This window comes from Somniosus microcephalus, chromosome 1, assembly GCF_052327205.1.
Source record: "Somniosus microcephalus isolate GS21.2 chromosome 1, FLI_Smic_1.0, whole genome shotgun sequence".
NCBI lineage: Eukaryota > Metazoa > Chordata > Chondrichthyes > Squaliformes > Somniosidae > Somniosus > Somniosus microcephalus.
In genome coordinates this window covers 401,393,091-401,410,227 of record NC_140987.1, presented here as the reverse complement: position 1 = coordinate 401,410,227, position 17,137 = coordinate 401,393,091, and the positions used below count along the sequence as shown (strand labels likewise).

Below are 17,137 nucleotides of genomic sequence, written 5' to 3'. Positions count from 1 at the left end.
AAGGTGGTAGAGAGAAAACGGGGAATTATAGACCAGTAAGCCTGACCTCAGTAGTGGGGAAAATGCTAGAGTCCATTATAAAAGATGTAATAGCAGAGCACTTGGAAAGCAGTGACCGGATCGGACAAAGTCAACATGGATTTACAAAAGGTAAATCGTGCTTGACTAATCTACTGGAATTTTTTGAGGATGTAACTGGTAGAATAGATAAGGGAGAACCAGTAGATGTGTATTTGGACTTTCAGAAGGCTTTCGATAAGGTCCCGCATAAGAGATTAGCGTGTAAAGTTAAAGCACATGGGATTGGGGGCATGGTACTGACTTGGGTAGAGAACTGGTTGGCAGACAGGAAGCAAAGAGTTGGAATAAACGGGTCTTTTTCCGAGTGGCAGGCAGTGACTAGTGGGGTACCGCAGGGATCTGTGCTAGGACCCCAGCTATTCACAATATATATTAATGATCTAGACAAGGGAACTAGATGTAATATCTCCAAGTTTGCAGATGACACAAAGCAGGGTGGGCGTGTGTGCTGTGAGGAGGATGCAGAGAAACTCCAGTATGATTTGGGCAGATGCGTGGCAGATTAATTAATGTGGATAAATGCGAGGTTATCCACTTTGGTGGCAAAAACAGAGGCAGATTATTATCTGAACGGCAATAGATTGGGAGAAGGGGAAGTGCAACGAGACCTGGGTGTCCTTGTGCACCAGTTGCTGAAGGTAAGCATGCAGGTGCAGCAGGCGGTTAAGAAGGCAAATGGTATGTTGGCCTTCGTAACGAGAGGGTTCGAGTACAGGAACAAGGATGTCTTGCTGCAGTTGTACAGGACCTCGGTGAGACCACACCTTGAGTATTCTGTGCAGTTTTGGTTGCCTTATCTGAGGAAGGATGTTCTTGCCATGGAGGGAGTGCAGCGAAGATTCACTAGACTGATACCTGGGATGGCAGGAATGACATATGAGGAGAGATTGGGTCGATTGGGCTTATACTCGCTGGAGTTCAGAAGAATGAGAGGGGATCTCATTGAAACTTATAAAATTCTAACAGGACTAGATGCAGGAATGATGTTCCCGATGGTGGGGAGTCCAGAACCAGGGGTCACAGTCTAAGGATAAGGGGTAAGCCATTTAGGACAGAGATGAGGAGGAATTTCTTCACCCAGAGAATGGTGAACCTGTGGAATTCTTTACCACAGAAGGCAGTAGAGGCCAATTCATTAAATATATTCAAGAATGAGTTGGATATATTTCTTAAGGTTAAAGGGATATGGGGAGAAAGCAGGGACAGGGTACTGAATTTGGATGATCAGCCATGATCTCATTAAATGGCGGAGCAGGCTCGAGGGGCCCAATGGCCTACTCCTGCTCCTATCTTCTGTTTCTATGTTACAGCTCGCGTCTTGTGTCTGAGAAAGTAGATAGACATAGAAAACCCCTCCCCCCCCCCCCCCCCCCCCATAAGTCTGAGATGGGGAGGGAGACAATATGATTGTGAGCTATTAATCACAGTTAACACCTTGTGATATTGCCTACTGTTTGATCTAAGAGCTGGAGCCTCTCAGTTGTCAGCCTAGGCTATGGAAATGGAATAGAATGACACCTGGCCTCAAGGAATCAGAGTGCTTCACAATGGCCTGAAAAGTTAGAGATTGTGCACAATGATTTTATACTGATTTACACTTCAAATCACTGGTAACTGGCCTTGTTTCAGGCCTCTGGTTTACTGTTGGGAAGAAATGCTGAAATTAACATTAAAGAATTACATAAGGTAAAAAAATCTTCTATGTTTCTATGACTGATGCAAAATAATCATTTAACATCACTACCATATCTTGCGAGTCCGTATGAATCTACTCTTAAGATGTCTTTCAATGGTGCTATGCAATTTTCAATGGTCCTCTGACTCCTAACGTAGCTAAAAAAGCTTTTGCCATTGCAACTGCAATTATCTACTACTCCATTAATTTCTTGGCTGTTCTGATGGCAGTTTTTGTTTCCCTTAATTGTGCATGATATTTGGCTCTTGTGAATTATATTTCTTTAAACTATAGAAGTATATTTGCTAATTTGAGGAATGTTGTTTCTGTTGCAGTTGGAAAGACATCGCTGATAACCAGGTTTATGTATGACAGTTTCGACAACACTTACCAGGTGAGTGACGCAGGAGGCCAGTACCTCCTTCGCACAACTTTTCAAGTGGCCGAACTCCATGCTTTGCAATGCTTCTCTGCCACATGTTGAGTGTCTGTTCTTAACCACAGTGTCTAGGGAAAGGGCATGTCAAAGTCCAAATCCTTCATGAGCAGGCCATTAGGATACTGGAGGATGTATTGTCCCTTGCAACTGAGATGGTTGTTGTAGTGTGGTATTAGCAGAGAGCTCAGCAGATTGCATACCTACTCGGCTAGAGAACAGTGCTTGTGCCTTCCTTGGGGTATTCTTGTTTCCATTTCCCGAAATTTAATGTGATTAATCTATATCAAGAGATTTGGGGGCTAGCGAGAAAGAGAATTATCTCCAATGGTTTGGAAAGTAGTCACTGATGTTAGCTGGTTTGAACAGTCCAAGGATTTGTGGTGCTAGTTGTCTGCTGCTCCTGTTTGATATCAAAGGGTGAACCTTAAGCTTAAACTGTGACAAGCACAGTGCTCTAGTTAATCTAGACAAATTGAGTACATCGACAAAGGGTTAAAAAATTGGGGAACAACAACGACTTCCATTTATATAGAGCCTTTAGCGCAGTAAAACGTCTCGAGGCACTTCACAGGAGCGATGAGAAATAAAATTTGACACGGAGCTACCTAAGGAGATATTGGGACAGACGACCAAAAGCTTTGTCAGAGGTAGGTTTTAAGGAGCATGTTAAAGGAAGGGAGAGGTTTAGGGAGGAAATTCCAGAGCTTGGGCCTAGACAGCAGAAGGTATGACCACCAGTGGTGTGATGAAGGAAGTTGGGGAGGCACAGGAGGCCAGAATTGGAAGAACGCAGAATTCTCTGAGGGGTGGGGGAGGTAGACATAGGGAGAGGCAAACCCATACCGTGACAAACCTATATTCTTGATTAACTGAGAATTTTCCATGAGGTTGTTGATGCTGGGGTAGGTGTTTAAGCAAGTAAACCAACAAGCTCCCTGTTTGTTTATTAATGGGTGAACAGTACCTATGATGGTCAACTGATTGCATGATTTCCCTCAGACATGGGGCCAAGGGCCTTTTTGTTTAAACACAAATCTTTAAAGGAAATTTAAAATCAAAAACAAAGTCAACTGCTTTAAGTACCTGTATTCTTGCTCAGTACTGGGCTGTAAATATTTTTGAATCACAAGGCATTTTCTGTAACCTTGGTGCTCGGGAGTTAATTATTCATGAATTTTATGAAAACTTTATTGCGACTGAGCTTTTTTATTCTATGCACTTCTGGAGGAATATAATGGAAAGTGTGCAGATGGGATTAAGGTCAACCAGAAAAGGGGTGAGCTTGTGCCCTTATCCTGGTCCTAAAATCTCCTGTGTTTTGAAATGGATTGGGGTCTGTCGATGTCTTGTCTATTTCCAAGTAGGCATTGGCTGGTAACAGAATTTGTCGATCAGTCCCTGTTCGAGGGAGTTGCTAATGGTTGGAAAAGTTAGCAACTTGGGGACAGATAGTTGGAAGTTTGGGGGGTTTGCTGAATGTTTGGATGTATCCGACCCTGGAGGGGAGCAGTTGCTGATGGTTTGTTAGAAGCTGTCAGCCATTGCACAGGGGTTTCAGCTGGTTGGTTGTTAAAGTCCCATGTGAAAAAATGCCATTTGGCCCCTCAAGCCAGTCCATGTATAATTATCATGCTCTCTTCTATCCTTTTACTATTAAGAACAAAAGTTCTTTTTCGGGGTGGGGGGGGAGTTGGGGGAGAAATCCAGCAGACCTATTAATGTCTCTCTATCCTTAAGCTAACTTGTCAACAGATTGGCAGCTCCTTTTTTAAACGTACCAATTGACTCTAAATCAAATACTTTCACTGGGAGTTTGTCCTGAGTTTTTCTAAATCTAACCATTCTCGAGCCTTGTGAATTTTGTACTTGTGATCTCTTGTCCTATGATCAATGTCGATGTTTTTTTAGTTCTTCTAATCTGGTGTTTTGTTCCCAGGCAACAATTGGAATTGATTTCCTGTCGAAAACAATGTATTTGGAAGATCGGACGGTGAGTATGGTCAGCCAATAAGAGTTCTTGTGTCTCAAACCAGTGCTTTCATCTTATGTGCACGCACTTTATCCTTGCTGAAGTTTGGTTGAAAGATATTCATTGCTGTTTGGGGGCTGCTCATTGATGGAAGATTCTGGATTTATGTTATTCAGTACAACCAGTCAGCCGAGTGAAAATTAAAATGGATGCAGTCTATCATCTTACAGTTAGCTGTCTATCAACTGCCTCACACTGAAAATCTCCACCTGAGTTGAGGCAGAAATGTTTTCTTTTTGGTGGTTCTGTAAACTAGTACTGAATTATTCCTGCACCTGTAACACAAAAAAATCAAAATATTCAATTGAAACCACTTACAGGTTGTGAGCTGGTGTTTGGTGCAAGTGAGCTTTTTTGCTGGATTGCAGTCAAGAAAAATTACATGAATTGGGTTAATTCTGCAGAATAATTATGCAGTATGACAACTAAACCACTATACTGAAGGGAAACAATCTGTTTTCAAGTCCTCTCTTCATTTTTCTGGTTATCGGAGCAGTGAAAAGGGTGCTGCAATTATTGGGTGGTTAATTTTGCAGACTGCCTGTATGTCACAAAACCGGAACGCCCCTGTTTTTTTTTTCCTGAAGATGTTAACCCATACTGGTATGTGATTTCATTAGCACTGGTGCCCTTGCAGTATCTTGTCCAACTAGCCATGTTTCATGTATGAGCCTAAATGATGGGTAGGCTATTCACCCAAAGTGGGAATCTCAAGAGTCTGATCCTGTTTTGAGAGAGAATTTTCCAGCACAGTAAGCTTCTAGGCATTGAGAATGTGGGCTCCAGCTTATGTCATATATTTCCCCTTCACCCTTCTTTTCCCCCCCCCCCCCCCCCTCTCTCAGTCTGGAAGTACAAACCACTGAGGCCAATTGTAGCATCCACCATGATCTTGGCTGAGATCAGTTAACTTAGAACAGATTGATCCTTGGGTCGGTGGCCCTTTGTCATACCACATGGTGCATCTACCAACTAAACCAAGTCTCCAAAACATCCTTTTTATTTTTCTTATTTTTAATAAAGTGACCAACAGAGCGCTGTTTGTGAAATGTAAGGAGTTGCACTGGAAATGGTCCAGTCTCATTACTTTTCTCCATGATACCAGGTATTGTCTGCAGTCAGAGAAACAAGTGTAGATATACAAGTAGATAAGCGGTATTAAACTGGTTAGTAATTTTGTTCCTGATAATTTTTTGTAAATACAAATGCCTACATGTGAGACTGGAGCTGGTAACTCCATGCAGAAGCTGAATGGACCTGCTTTAAACAAACATTCAGTCCTCTCTTCCCAGGCCATGTTTAAAATATATTTATTGATCTGGACATATGACCTCTGGACTAGGGATCAGTGGCTCAGATTGGAGGAGACTAAGGGAAGCCCTTTGCTGGTGCACTTGAAATTGTCTGCTTAAGTGACATGAGTTCTAGGCTGATCTCATGTTCTGTCCAATGATACAATGTAAACTTGGTGCTGCATACAGTACAGTGGAACCTCAATTATCTACCATAATGGAGGGGGGAAACTTTCCATCTCATCACTCCAATGGAAATTGGTAGATCATTTAGTTTTTAGCTTCTGAACAATCTTTTTAGATTATCTAATCAAGTTCCCAGGATGTGCAGGTAAGGTTTTTCCATTTATAAAAAAAAAAAAAAAAAAATTCCTGGGGGGAAATGCTGTTGGCCCAACTGCTTTTGGTCTCGGAATGCAAATATCTAACTCCCACTGGTCTTCTGACCTGAGGCTAAGTATAGTAAAAAGTGTCCCAATTTTTTGAGCCTTCCCTCATGAATGAACCTTTTGTGTGCTTATTCACCTCATATTTATATAAATAGAAAACAAGAGTTTCCAGCAGAGATCCTGGGGAACACCACATTCTGTCAATGTAAAGTACATTTGTTTAACCCCACTGTCTGCTTTTGTTACCTAGTATCTCTATCCATGCTGTTACATTTTCTTTACCATTTTAAATTTTGTGCAAGTCTCATGGTATCTTACCAAATGCCTTCTGAAAATCCAACATCCATCACATTCCATTTATCTCCGATTTCCTCAAAAAATCAGTTGAGTTAACCAAACACAGCCTGCATTTTACAAATCCATGCTGACTGTCCCTGATTGACCTGTTTATCTAAGTGTTCATTAATTTCAGCCCATAATATGGGCTTGAGCAGCAATTGCATGTCCCTGCTGCCGATGCAAAACCTCGCCTGATGTGTGTGTGGGTCAGAGATAGGGCTACAACACTGTAGCAAAGATATTGCAACCTAAACTAGCAGTCATTTCTACCCATAAAAGTTTGCCCACAATCAAAATTCAGACAAATTGGTTTATCCCTTTTTCCCTTTCTTGAATAGGGATGAGATATTGGCCACTCTTCGGTCTTTTGGCACAATTCTTACTTTGGAAAACTTTTATCTATGCTTCCGCTATCTCATCCCCAATTTGTTCAGAATTCTGGGATGCATACCACCTAGGGCAGGATGACTTTCCTGATTTTTGTAGGCAGGAATCTTCCATTCCCAGTCTTGCCTAGGGCTGAATCCAAGTTTCTGTCAAGGTTGTGGCATTATGCCTCTCTGTTCTAAGTAGTGCCTCCAGTTCCCCAATAAGCACAGCAGCGTTGATCCATTCATACTCCTCAAACCCCTTTTCCATTTTTCCTTATTCTTTCCTTTCCTTCACTGTACTTCTTAACTTTTCTCCGAACTACCCTGATTTACTTCTCTACATACCCACTAGCTGCTTATTTGTGTTTCTGCCCTCTTACTATACTTATTCCTAGCATCTATGGCAAGACCACACATTTATTTCCAATCCCTAGGTGCTCTGAGAAAATGATGGTGGGCCTTCTCCTTGAACTGCTGCAGTTTTTGTGGTGGCGGTGGTGCTCTCGCAATGACTTTAGGTTGGGAATTCCCTCTAAAATAATATTCTAAGTTCTGAGACACTAATTTTACGTGGCCTCTCAATCTTTAACTCCCTCTGCTCCCTTTTTTGTTTCAATCCAGTTTTTTACCTGTCTGTTCTCTCTCTCATGCTCTACTTTTGAGTTCAGAGTCGGCCCCTGCTGGCTCTATGATGCACCACAGTCTGCTTGTATGTCAGCAGCCCTGACCCTGCAATGTGCTCTTGATGTATAATGACAATAAAAACTGCCTAGAAGAGTGTGATCCCAAAAGCTGGTAACTAAACTTCCCAATGTCTCGCACCCTTCCACACATTGTACAAAATGAATTGTGGTGTTTGGGTTTAGAGTAATCGTACACATTTGAAAGGGGGCCTGCTCTTTACAGTGAAATAAGACACCCTTGTCTAGTAATTTAATTTTACCCTCCCATTAGTTTTTGGAGAGTTCTTGGTATAGGACTGTCATCAAAGTGGCCTGCATTGAGAAATGTGAACCCACCTAGATGACCCGTAGCTCTTCGGCTATCTATTACATTAATTACCGGAGGTAAATTTTGCAGACTACAGGTAATCTGGCTTCTTGTTTCCTTTTTGCCAACACTGAAGACTTTTGATTGATTGCTTTATATTGCCCTTTGCAGCCTCTGGGCCAAATGTGCAGATCTACAGCACAGAAGGCAGGTATGACTGTCTGGATGTATGCTGCTGTGTGGCCAGCTAGTAAAATCTGCTACGGTTGGCACAAGGTGTAATCCATGGAGACTTGATTTCCTGTTCTGACAGCTATCACATCTAATCTCCACACTACTCAAGATCCCTATCCAAGGAAGCCATCAGTGTAAAAGCCAGCGTAGGCTGTAATTGAAACCAGTACCCCCAGCACAGTTTGCTGACTCGGCAATCATTTTTCTGCCAGTTAATGAAATATGAGCTGCTTGTCTTCTGTTGCAGGCTGCAGCATTTGAATTTTTGTAGATGAGAGCAATTGGCCCTGCAGGCAGCCTTGCAGGTGGGGTCATAATCTCGGTCCATTGCAAGAACCTCCTCCCTGTCCAAGAATAGGACCTAGCAGCAAGACCGTCTGTCTTAAATGACTTCAGGTCATTGTGTGATACCCTCCGAGATCTAGTGTTTGAGGTGTTCAGTGGTTGCTAATTATTGTAACTGTCTTGGCACTCTTTTTAAACGAATGAACTAAACTGGGAATAAGCCATTTATTTGAGTGAGTGCTGTGGTAATGCTGCATGTCGCACTACTGATGTTTGGCACCATAGATGATAGGATGCAGGTTTGACGACTTCCACTTCAGTTCCCAATCTGAGCCATGCCAAAAAAAAAGACTATAGGTGAGAGAATATTAGCAATGCATCTTTACTATGTTGCCAACCACTGGACAGTGAGCAATAGGAAATGAGGGCATTAGTGATGGTCTGGAAGCACCAATCGGCTGTTTTGCTGACAGAGCTTATAGGGCTTATTAAAATATATCCAGAGAAAAACTGGCAGTGAGTGGTCCTCATTGGCCTGTACACTCTCCAAAAAAGGCCGAGTTCTTTGTCTTTCCAGCTCAAGGCCCATTTGTGGCATGAAGAGAAAAGTTGAAGCCTTGTCATTGGTCTCTTCCAATGAACCATGCAACTGTTTGCTGACAGGAGAGCTCAAATCAGCCAAGATTCCTGCTTCTAGTTCCTATCTAGTGATCTCTGCTGGAAAGTGCCTGTGTGGAAATCAAGTGAGGACAGAATTGGGCTCAGCTGTGATGCCTTTATGGTTGAATAGCATGTCAGCGTTCACTATCTAGGGTCACGTACTAAGAATGTCACTTGGGTGAGGTATTAAAGGGCAGCCAACATCCGTGGAACCATATCCCAACATCAGTTGGCATCTTCAGGAAAGGATGTGAGAAAACAGCTAATACACCAGTGATTCTCCTGTTGAATGACTGACTGGATGCCTGAGATGAGGTTAATCTTCAATGCAGAGACTTATTGGGTGTATGTGGCCGAGCGGGTTCCAATTCTGCTTCAGTACATTCATGACATGAGTAAGTACAGAACATCCATTTAATTCATTATACAGTATATGGTTCGTACCTGCGTCTGAGAACTGGCAATGGTTGTGAAGTTTCTGGTGGGTTTGAAAGGCACCAATCTGCTTTCAGGTTTTTAGGTTCCCTGCATTCTTCTTTTGTTTACTTTGCCGTTTAGTGTATTTTTCCTGTGTTGTTTTCCCATTTGGTTTTTCCCCTCTGCTCCTCCACCCCCAGATCAGACTCCAGCTGTGGGACACTGCAGGCCAGGAGCGATTTCGCAGCCTCATTCCCAGCTACATCCGTGACTCGGCTGCTGCTGTTGTAGTGTTTGATATTACAAGTAGGTATTCGGTGTATGTGCGTTTGATTCCAGTGCAATCAGTGCTGTTTATAAACAATTTATGGACTATCTGGTAATTAACGCACTATTTCGTTCAAAATAACTGCTCAGTTTCATAGGTTTTGAGGCATCATTAATAAAATGCCTTTTTACTGAACAACTTTTCCTTTATTATTATTAAGGTGAAGGTTAACACATCTGGGAATGGAACATGTTTCACTTGCACCCATTGACCGCATCAGGCAGCCCCCCGGTAACCCATAATACAAGTCCGTGCAAAGCTTTCTCTGAATTCCTTCAGGGGTTGGGTCTAGTTTGATGTAGATTTACCCACTCCCTCTTCCCCCCCCCCCCCCCCCTGCCCCCACTCCTGTACAGCCCCGGTTACATACCTATTGCCGTAACTAAGAAAATTCTCTCTATTGTACAAATGGCATATCTTCATCTGCCAACCTCTGAGTGAGATTGTTGAGTTTATCCTGAATTGAAGGTTATTTTTGTGCTTATGTATTTAGCTCCACTGTGTTCTAGAATTGCGGATCCCATATCTATTACGCAAACAACCCTTACCAGGTGCTAAAGATAGAAGGGAGAGAGCTCTAGCACTTGAATCCAATTCCCCTGTCCCATATATCACATTGATACAGCTGCTTGTTGGAGGACTGCTGTTTTTCATCTTTTTCTTGCTCTGATGGTTACATCCAGAACTGTCTTAATTCAGCAATCTTTCTGAGGTCTGGGATAGAAAAAGTTGAAGCTGAGATTCTCAGTTGAGTTAATCAAATGAGACAGCTGTGTAAGGGGTCACTTTTACAGAAAATATTTCATATAATACAACTCGGGATGAATTTCAGTCATCCTAAAGAAAATTGACAGGAATGTGATCTTATCAGGTGAACTATTTAAAGCATATAGTAACAGACATATACAAGGGAGTTCCACAACACTTACACAATTGAGAGGTTCAAAGGGTGGTGTATCTGAGCCTTTAAAATGTGTAATGTGTATTGGACTAGCTTGTGACCGTTACTTTGCCTGCACTTTCCACACCCTTGTATAAGCTGCAGCTGTGACTGAAGGTGATTTCAAGTTCTGTTCACAAGCCAAATATGAACTTAATTGTATTAAATTTTCTGGCTGGTGGCACAAGGGTGCACACAGAATTAAGTTCTCTATTATAATTGTAATACTTGACATCTGATAAGTCAATTCCTTGTGTTTCAGGAAAGTTATCAATGATCTTACAAAATTGTCATGGATGCAGACACAAGTTTCATTCTGCAGGCCCTGAGTTGAGATTGATGTAAAATGCTTGTTGTTCAGCTTTTCAGTCTTTCTAACTGTTTTTTAATTTGCAACTAAACCCAATTATCATGAAACACAATAGTGGAGACTCTGACCTGCTCCCAGTGAGTGGCGTTCTGCTGTGCTGATTGAGATTGGTCCTTGATCCTGTCGTTTTCCCCTTGCCTTTTCTCTTTCTCTGCTGTCCTGGACCTGGTCTCTGCAGGTTCGACTGCAGCTTTGGGATACAGCCGGCCAGGAGCGATTCCGCAGCCTGATTCCCAGCTACATCCGTGACTCCACTATTGCTGTTGTAGTCTATGATATTACAAGTGAGTGCAAATTCCTGCTAATTCTTTCTGTTACTCCACTATGTTCCTGTGCCTGACACAATTCTGTTTATCACACAGCTGGTATAGTCTCTTGTTAATATCCATAAGTGTGTAGCTAGCAACTCCACAGTGTCTCCTATAATGTAGTGATGCAGTTAATGCAAGTGATGCCACGGTGCCAAGCATGGCAGTAGATTCAGAGTGTAAGTTCCCCTTCCTCCTTGATCCCTAAATGTAACAGTACAGTCATGATCGGTGACCTTGCAGTACCCCCTCAAAAATGTGGCAGTGTTTTTGCAAGAAGAAACCCTGCAGTACTATCTGTTCTAATCACTACACCAAAGGAGGTCAATGTTTGAAAGCAGGTGTCCTGAAAATAAAACTGGGTGTGTTATAAACAGATTGTCAAACTGTATTGTAATAGGTTTCAAGCATTGTGGACAGACCTCTCTTCGGTCCATTGTGTCCTCAATCCTAAATCAAAATATTATCTTGCATTTCATGGATGTCTCATCTGTTGCTCCGGGTCAAGAATTGTTAAGAATCGGCAAATAAATGCCATTACACCCAACCTAATGCAATCCTAATACACCCCTGAACCACATCTAATTACCTCTGAAACCAGTTGGTGTCTATTTCAATGCCTTCCCTGGTAACATTCTACAATGCTTATTACCCTTTTGGTGAAAAAGTTCTATCCAATTTCCCTTCTTACTCCTAACTTGTAAGCTATGTTCCCTGTATGTGAACCATTCACCATGGTAAAGAATGTGCCTGGATTAGCGTTACTTTCTTTCCTAATCTTGAAACCTTCCTTTCTTTGCTATCCTGCTGCTACTAACAGGGACTGACTGAGTCATCGCTGCACACTGAGTTCAAGCTACCAGTGCTACATATGCCACTTCATCTGGTTTTCAGCATTTATCTAGCAGGGACTGCATTGTTCAGCTATGGTGTTTAAGGGGTGTTTCAGAACTAGATTCAAAACTTTAAAGTACTTTCTGATTGACTGACTTTCACTTTCTGCTGTAAAATGGGTTAAGCACAGGGAGCATAGAGGTCCTGTTGACAGAGAAGGTGGTACAAGAGTGGTGGGAAGGAAGCGAGAACCACCCATTCTTGGTAGTTGAGGGCGACAGGAGTGAGATCTGGTATTGGAGGGAAGGAAATGGGAGAGATTGGTATCAAGGAGATTCTGACTTTAAAAATATTGCTGTGGAGAAACCCACTGGCAGAAATGGTTGGTCCACCAGCAGGGAATGAAGCAGATAGTGCTGCTGCTGTTCTCAGTGGGGCATGTAGTAGGTTTCCATTCACCTTCCAATTCCATCACTGCTGCTTTCCTGCAGTGTTGTAGATTGCTGAGGCAGGTCCTGATGGATTAATAGAAAAGCAAAAAACTGCGGTTGCTAGAAATCTGATAAAAACAGAAAATGCTGGAAATACTCAGCAGGTCAGGCAGCATCTGTGGAGAGAGAAACAGTTAACGTTTCAGGTCGATGACCCTTTGTCAGAACTAGAAAATTAAGTTAGAGATGAAACAGCAAGTGCAGGAGCAGAGAAAGGGGGGCAGGGAGGAAAGAACAAAAGGGAAGGTCTGTAATGAGATGGAAGGCAGGAGAGATTAAAAGACAACAGAAATGATGGTACAAGGCAAAAGGAGATGGTAATGGGACAAGTTAAGAAACAAAAGATGAGTCTAGATGAGGTGTAAATTGGAATGGCAGAATCATCAACTCCTGCCATGTGGAAAAAAAATAGGGGCAGACGTTATGGTCTGAAATTGTTGAACTCGATGTTGATTCCAGAAGGCTGTAAAGTGCCTAATCGAAAGATGAGGTGCTGTTCCTTGAGCTTCGTTGGAACAGTGTAAGAGGCCGAGGATGGAGGAGGTCAGAAGAGGAATGGAGCGGAGAATTAAAGTCACAGGTGACCGGAAGCTCGGGGTCACCCTTACGGACTGAACGGAGGTGTTCCGCAAATCGGACACCCAATCTGCGTTTGGTCTCCCCAATGTAGAGGAGACTGTATCGTGAGCAGCGAATACAGTATACTAAATTGCAAGAAGTGCAAGTAAATCGCTGTTTCACCTGGAAGGAGTGTTTGGGGCCCTGGACAGTGGGAAGGGAGGAGATAAAAGGGCACGTATTGCATCTCCTGCACTTGCACGACAAGAGGCTGTGGGAAGGGGCGTTGGGGGTGATTGAGGAGTGGATTAGGGTGTCGTGGAGGGAACTGTCCCTTCGGAATGCTGAAAGGGGAGGGGAAGATGTGTTTGGTGGTGGGATCACGCTGGAGGTGGCAGAAATAGCGGAGGATGATACGTTGAATGTGGAGGCTGGTGGGGTGAAAGGTGAGGACAAGGGGAACCCTATTGTGGTTCTGGGAGGGAGGGGAAGGGGTGAGAGCAGAAGTGCAGGAAATGGAACGGACACGGTCGAGGGCCATGTCAACCATGGTAGAGGGGAATCGGTTGAGGAAAAAGGAAGACATATCGGAAGTACTAGTATGGAAGGTGGCATCGTCAGAGCAGATGAGATGGAGAAACTGAGAGAATGGGATAGAGTCCTTAAAGGCAGCGGGGTGGGAGGAAGTGTAGTCTAGGTAGCTGTGGGAGTCACTGGACTTGTAGTGAATGTTTGTCAATAGCCTATCCCCAGAAATGGAGACAGAGAAGTTGAGGAAGGGAAGAGTCGGCGATGGACGATGTGAAGGTGAGGGAAGGGTGGAAATTGGAAGCAAAGTGAATTAAATCTTCTAGTTCAGGGTGAGAGCAGGAAACGGCACCGATATAGTCATCAATGTACTGGAAAAAGAGGCTGAGGGAGGGGACCTGAGTAAGACTGGAATAAAGAATGTTCCACATATCCCACAAAGCCAGGCATAGCTTGGACCCACGCAGGTTCTCATAGCAACACCTTTAATTTGGAGGAAGTGAGTGGCGTCTTAAGGAGTTGTTGTTCAATGTGAGAACAAGTTCAGCCAGACGGCGGAGGGTGGCTGGGGACTGGTTGGGCCTCTCCAAGGAAGAAGCGGAGTGCCCTCAGGCCGGCCTGGTGAGGGATGGAGGTATAGTGGGATTGGACGTCCATAGTGAAAAGGAGATAGTTGGGGCCAGGAAACTGTTAGTGGCGGAGGACGTTGGAAGAGTTGCGGATGTAGGTGGGAAGAGACTGGACAAAGAGAAAAAAGAGTCGAGATAGGAAGAAATCAGTTCCGTGGGGCAAGAACAGGCTGAAACAATGGGCTAGATTTTCGGTGAGCTGTCAGGCGGGGTTTCAGGCGTGTTTGGGGGGGGGGGGGAAATCCCGAATTTGGGGGTCCTGAAACCATCCTGCCAAAAACCCCGCCCCACGTAAGTTTCGGGGGCGGCGGGTACCCGCCCCGCACTGGGACCTGCCGAAACCAGGCGGGAAGGGATTAGTGCCAATTAACTGCCAGTTAACAGGCAGTTTTTAGCCTAATCCCTATTTTGAGGGGTTTCGTGTGGGTTTCCCGACGGCTCCAAACCACGCCAGGTAGAGCGGGCGGGCCGTCGGGTTGAAGGAGTTGGAGGGGTCGTGATGTCGGCGCTCAGGTGAGTGATGGGTGCATGAGTGCAAAGGTAAGTATGTTTGGTGTGTCTAAAGTGTGTAAAGAACTTTTACTTACCTGTACTTACCTTAACAGCCTTTCTTCCTGTAGCCGTCGGGAGCGCATCACTCAGCCGGAACTGAAAGCTGAACGGCTGCGATCTGTCAAAAGTGACAGCCTTCAGCTTTGAGTGCCGGCGAGAGTTCTAACTGAGTCTGAGCAGAATGACTCAGCTTAGAACTCGGTGTCAGTTTCACAGCTGTGAGGCGCTGATATTTCATCTGTCAAGAACTCTTGACAGATGAAATTTCAGTCTGTGATGTCACCTGTTGCCGGGTGGCCCTTAATTGGCCTGCTGAGCCCGCTGGGTGGGCTCAAGGTCAATCAAGGGAAAATCGCGCGGATTGGCCAGACGTTGAAGTAGGCGGGTCAAAAACCCAAAAGGGGCAGTCCTGCCGCCTTCCCGACGGGTTTGGCAAAATCTACCCCAATGGGTCTACCAGTGCATCCTGTTTGTGGATCTTGGGAAGGAGGTAGAAGCGGGCTGTGTGGAGTTGGGGAACTGAGGTTGGTGGCTGTGGGGGGGGGGGGGGGGAAGATCTCCAGAGGAGATGAGGTCCGTGACAGTCTTGGAAATGATGGCTTGATAATTGGTAGTGGGACCATGGTCTGGGGGAGGTAGGAGGAGTTGTCAGAGTTGGTGTTCAGCCTCCGCAAGGTAGAGGTCGGTTCGCCGAACTACAACAGCGCCACCCTTGTCAGCAGGTTTAATGACAATGTTGGGGTTGGATCCGAGAGAACAGAGTGCTGCAAGTTCAGCGGGAGGTAGGTTGGAGTGAGGGAGGGGAGCAGAGAAAATGAGACAGCTGATGTAACACCGGCAGTTCGCAATAAAAAGATCTAGAGGGAGTAAGAGGTCAGAGGGCGGGGTCCAGGTAGAACGAGAATTCTGAAAACAGGAGAACGGGTCAGCTGTGGGGGGAGGTTCCTGGCCAAAGAAATGGGCACGCAGACGAAGGCGATGGAAAAAGAGCTCTGCGTCGTGCCAAGCTCTTAATTCATTGAGATGGGGGCATAAGGGGATGAAGCTCAGGCCTTTGCTGAGGACTGATTGTTCGGGGTCAGAGGGTAGTGAAAACATGGCAGGGGGTGAGATTGGAAGAAGGGATGGGGTCAGAGGAAAGTGAAGGGGAAGAAGGTGGCAGCACGGTGGCATAGTGGTTAGCACTGTTGCCTCACAGCGCCAGGGACCCGGGTTCGAATCCGGCCTCGGGCGACTGTGGAGTTTGCACATTCTCCCCGTGTTTGCGTGGGTTTCCTCCGGGTGCTCCGGTTTCCTCCCACAGTCCAAAGATGTGCGGGTTAGGTTGATTGGCTATGATAAATTGACCCTTAGTGTTAGGGGGGTTACAGGGATAGGGTGGGATATGTGTTGGTGTAGGGGTTACGGTGATCGGGTGGGATATGTGTCGGTGCAGGCTCGATGGGCTGAAATGGCCTCTATCTGCACTATGGGGTTTCTGTGAAGGTTCCAGAAGGGTGTTGGTGTCTGAGTTGTTGAAGCTTACGATCCTTGACCCCTGAAAGGAAGAGAAAAAGTTTTTTGTTAAAGTGCTGGATGAGGCGAATAATTCATTCCTGGTTGATTCATTCTGCACCAGCAGATTGGTTGTTTCTGGCTTCTCCATTTTTTTGAGTTTAGTTCTCTTTTATGCATATCACTCACCTTGCTCAATGTGGCTTTTTACTTGTATGGGAGGGATGGTTGCAGTCAGAGCTTGGTAAGTCCACCTTGGAGTAACTCAACGTGGCTCCTAAAATGGGATACAGGGCTATTAAGCCTGAGTGTCCCCTACAGAATATGAAAAGTCGGCAACCAGGAGACTGAGCCTACGTCTCCCACCCCACGTACACAGCATCATTTTGAGCAGCCTTTCTCACCAATTCTTGATACAATGTCCACCATTCTGCTGCCTCTTGCCTGCCCACCTGAGTCCAGATGCTGCTGCTTCTAATACAAAAGCAAAATACTGCAGATGCTTGAAATCTGAAATAAAAATAGAAAATGCTGGAAATACTCAGCAGGTCAGGCAGCATCTGTGGAGAGAGAAACAGAGTTAACGTTTCAGGTCGGTGACCCTTCGTCGGGTGCTTCGTCAGATGACCCTTCGTGCTGCTGTTTCTAACTTGTCTGGATCCCGATGCCAGTGCCTCATCCATGGTTCCAGAAATAATTTTGTAGAGGTAAAAACAGAAAACAAAGCAAGTAGAACAAAGTGAAAAGGGGGAAGACTGGAGATGTGAAGAGGCGGAGGGTGGGTGTTAGAAATGAAGGCTGGGGAGAAAGGAGGGGGCGATGGTGAAGTAAAGGTGAGAAGTGAAGAAGGGAGAGATGCATGAAGGAAGGAGGGGAATTGATATGGACAGAGAAGTGGAGAAAG

General features: G+C 44.7%; 1 protein-coding gene across 8 annotated transcripts in view; it reads left to right on the top strand.

The window, feature by feature from the left end:
- Positions 1–17,137, top strand: part of rab41 (RAB41, member RAS oncogene family) — a 56,422-nt gene that overhangs the window by 23,592 nt on the left and 15,693 nt on the right. For 4 of the 8 annotated variants that reach the window (XM_085998190.1, XM_085998182.1, XM_085998200.1 and 1 more), the window contains 3 exons: positions 2,092–2,150; positions 4,132–4,185; positions 9,402–9,507. In XM_085998190.1, the coding sequence (XP_085854316.1) occupies positions 2,092–2,150; positions 4,132–4,185; positions 9,402–9,507 (219 nt within the window). Of the gene's footprint in view, positions 1–128; positions 151–1,710; positions 1,768–2,091; positions 2,151–4,131; positions 4,186–9,401; positions 9,508–11,017; positions 11,124–17,137 lie in introns of those variants that run through there. The other 4 variants (XM_085998195.1, XM_085998176.1, XM_085998170.1 and 1 more) reach the window with 4 other exon arrangements.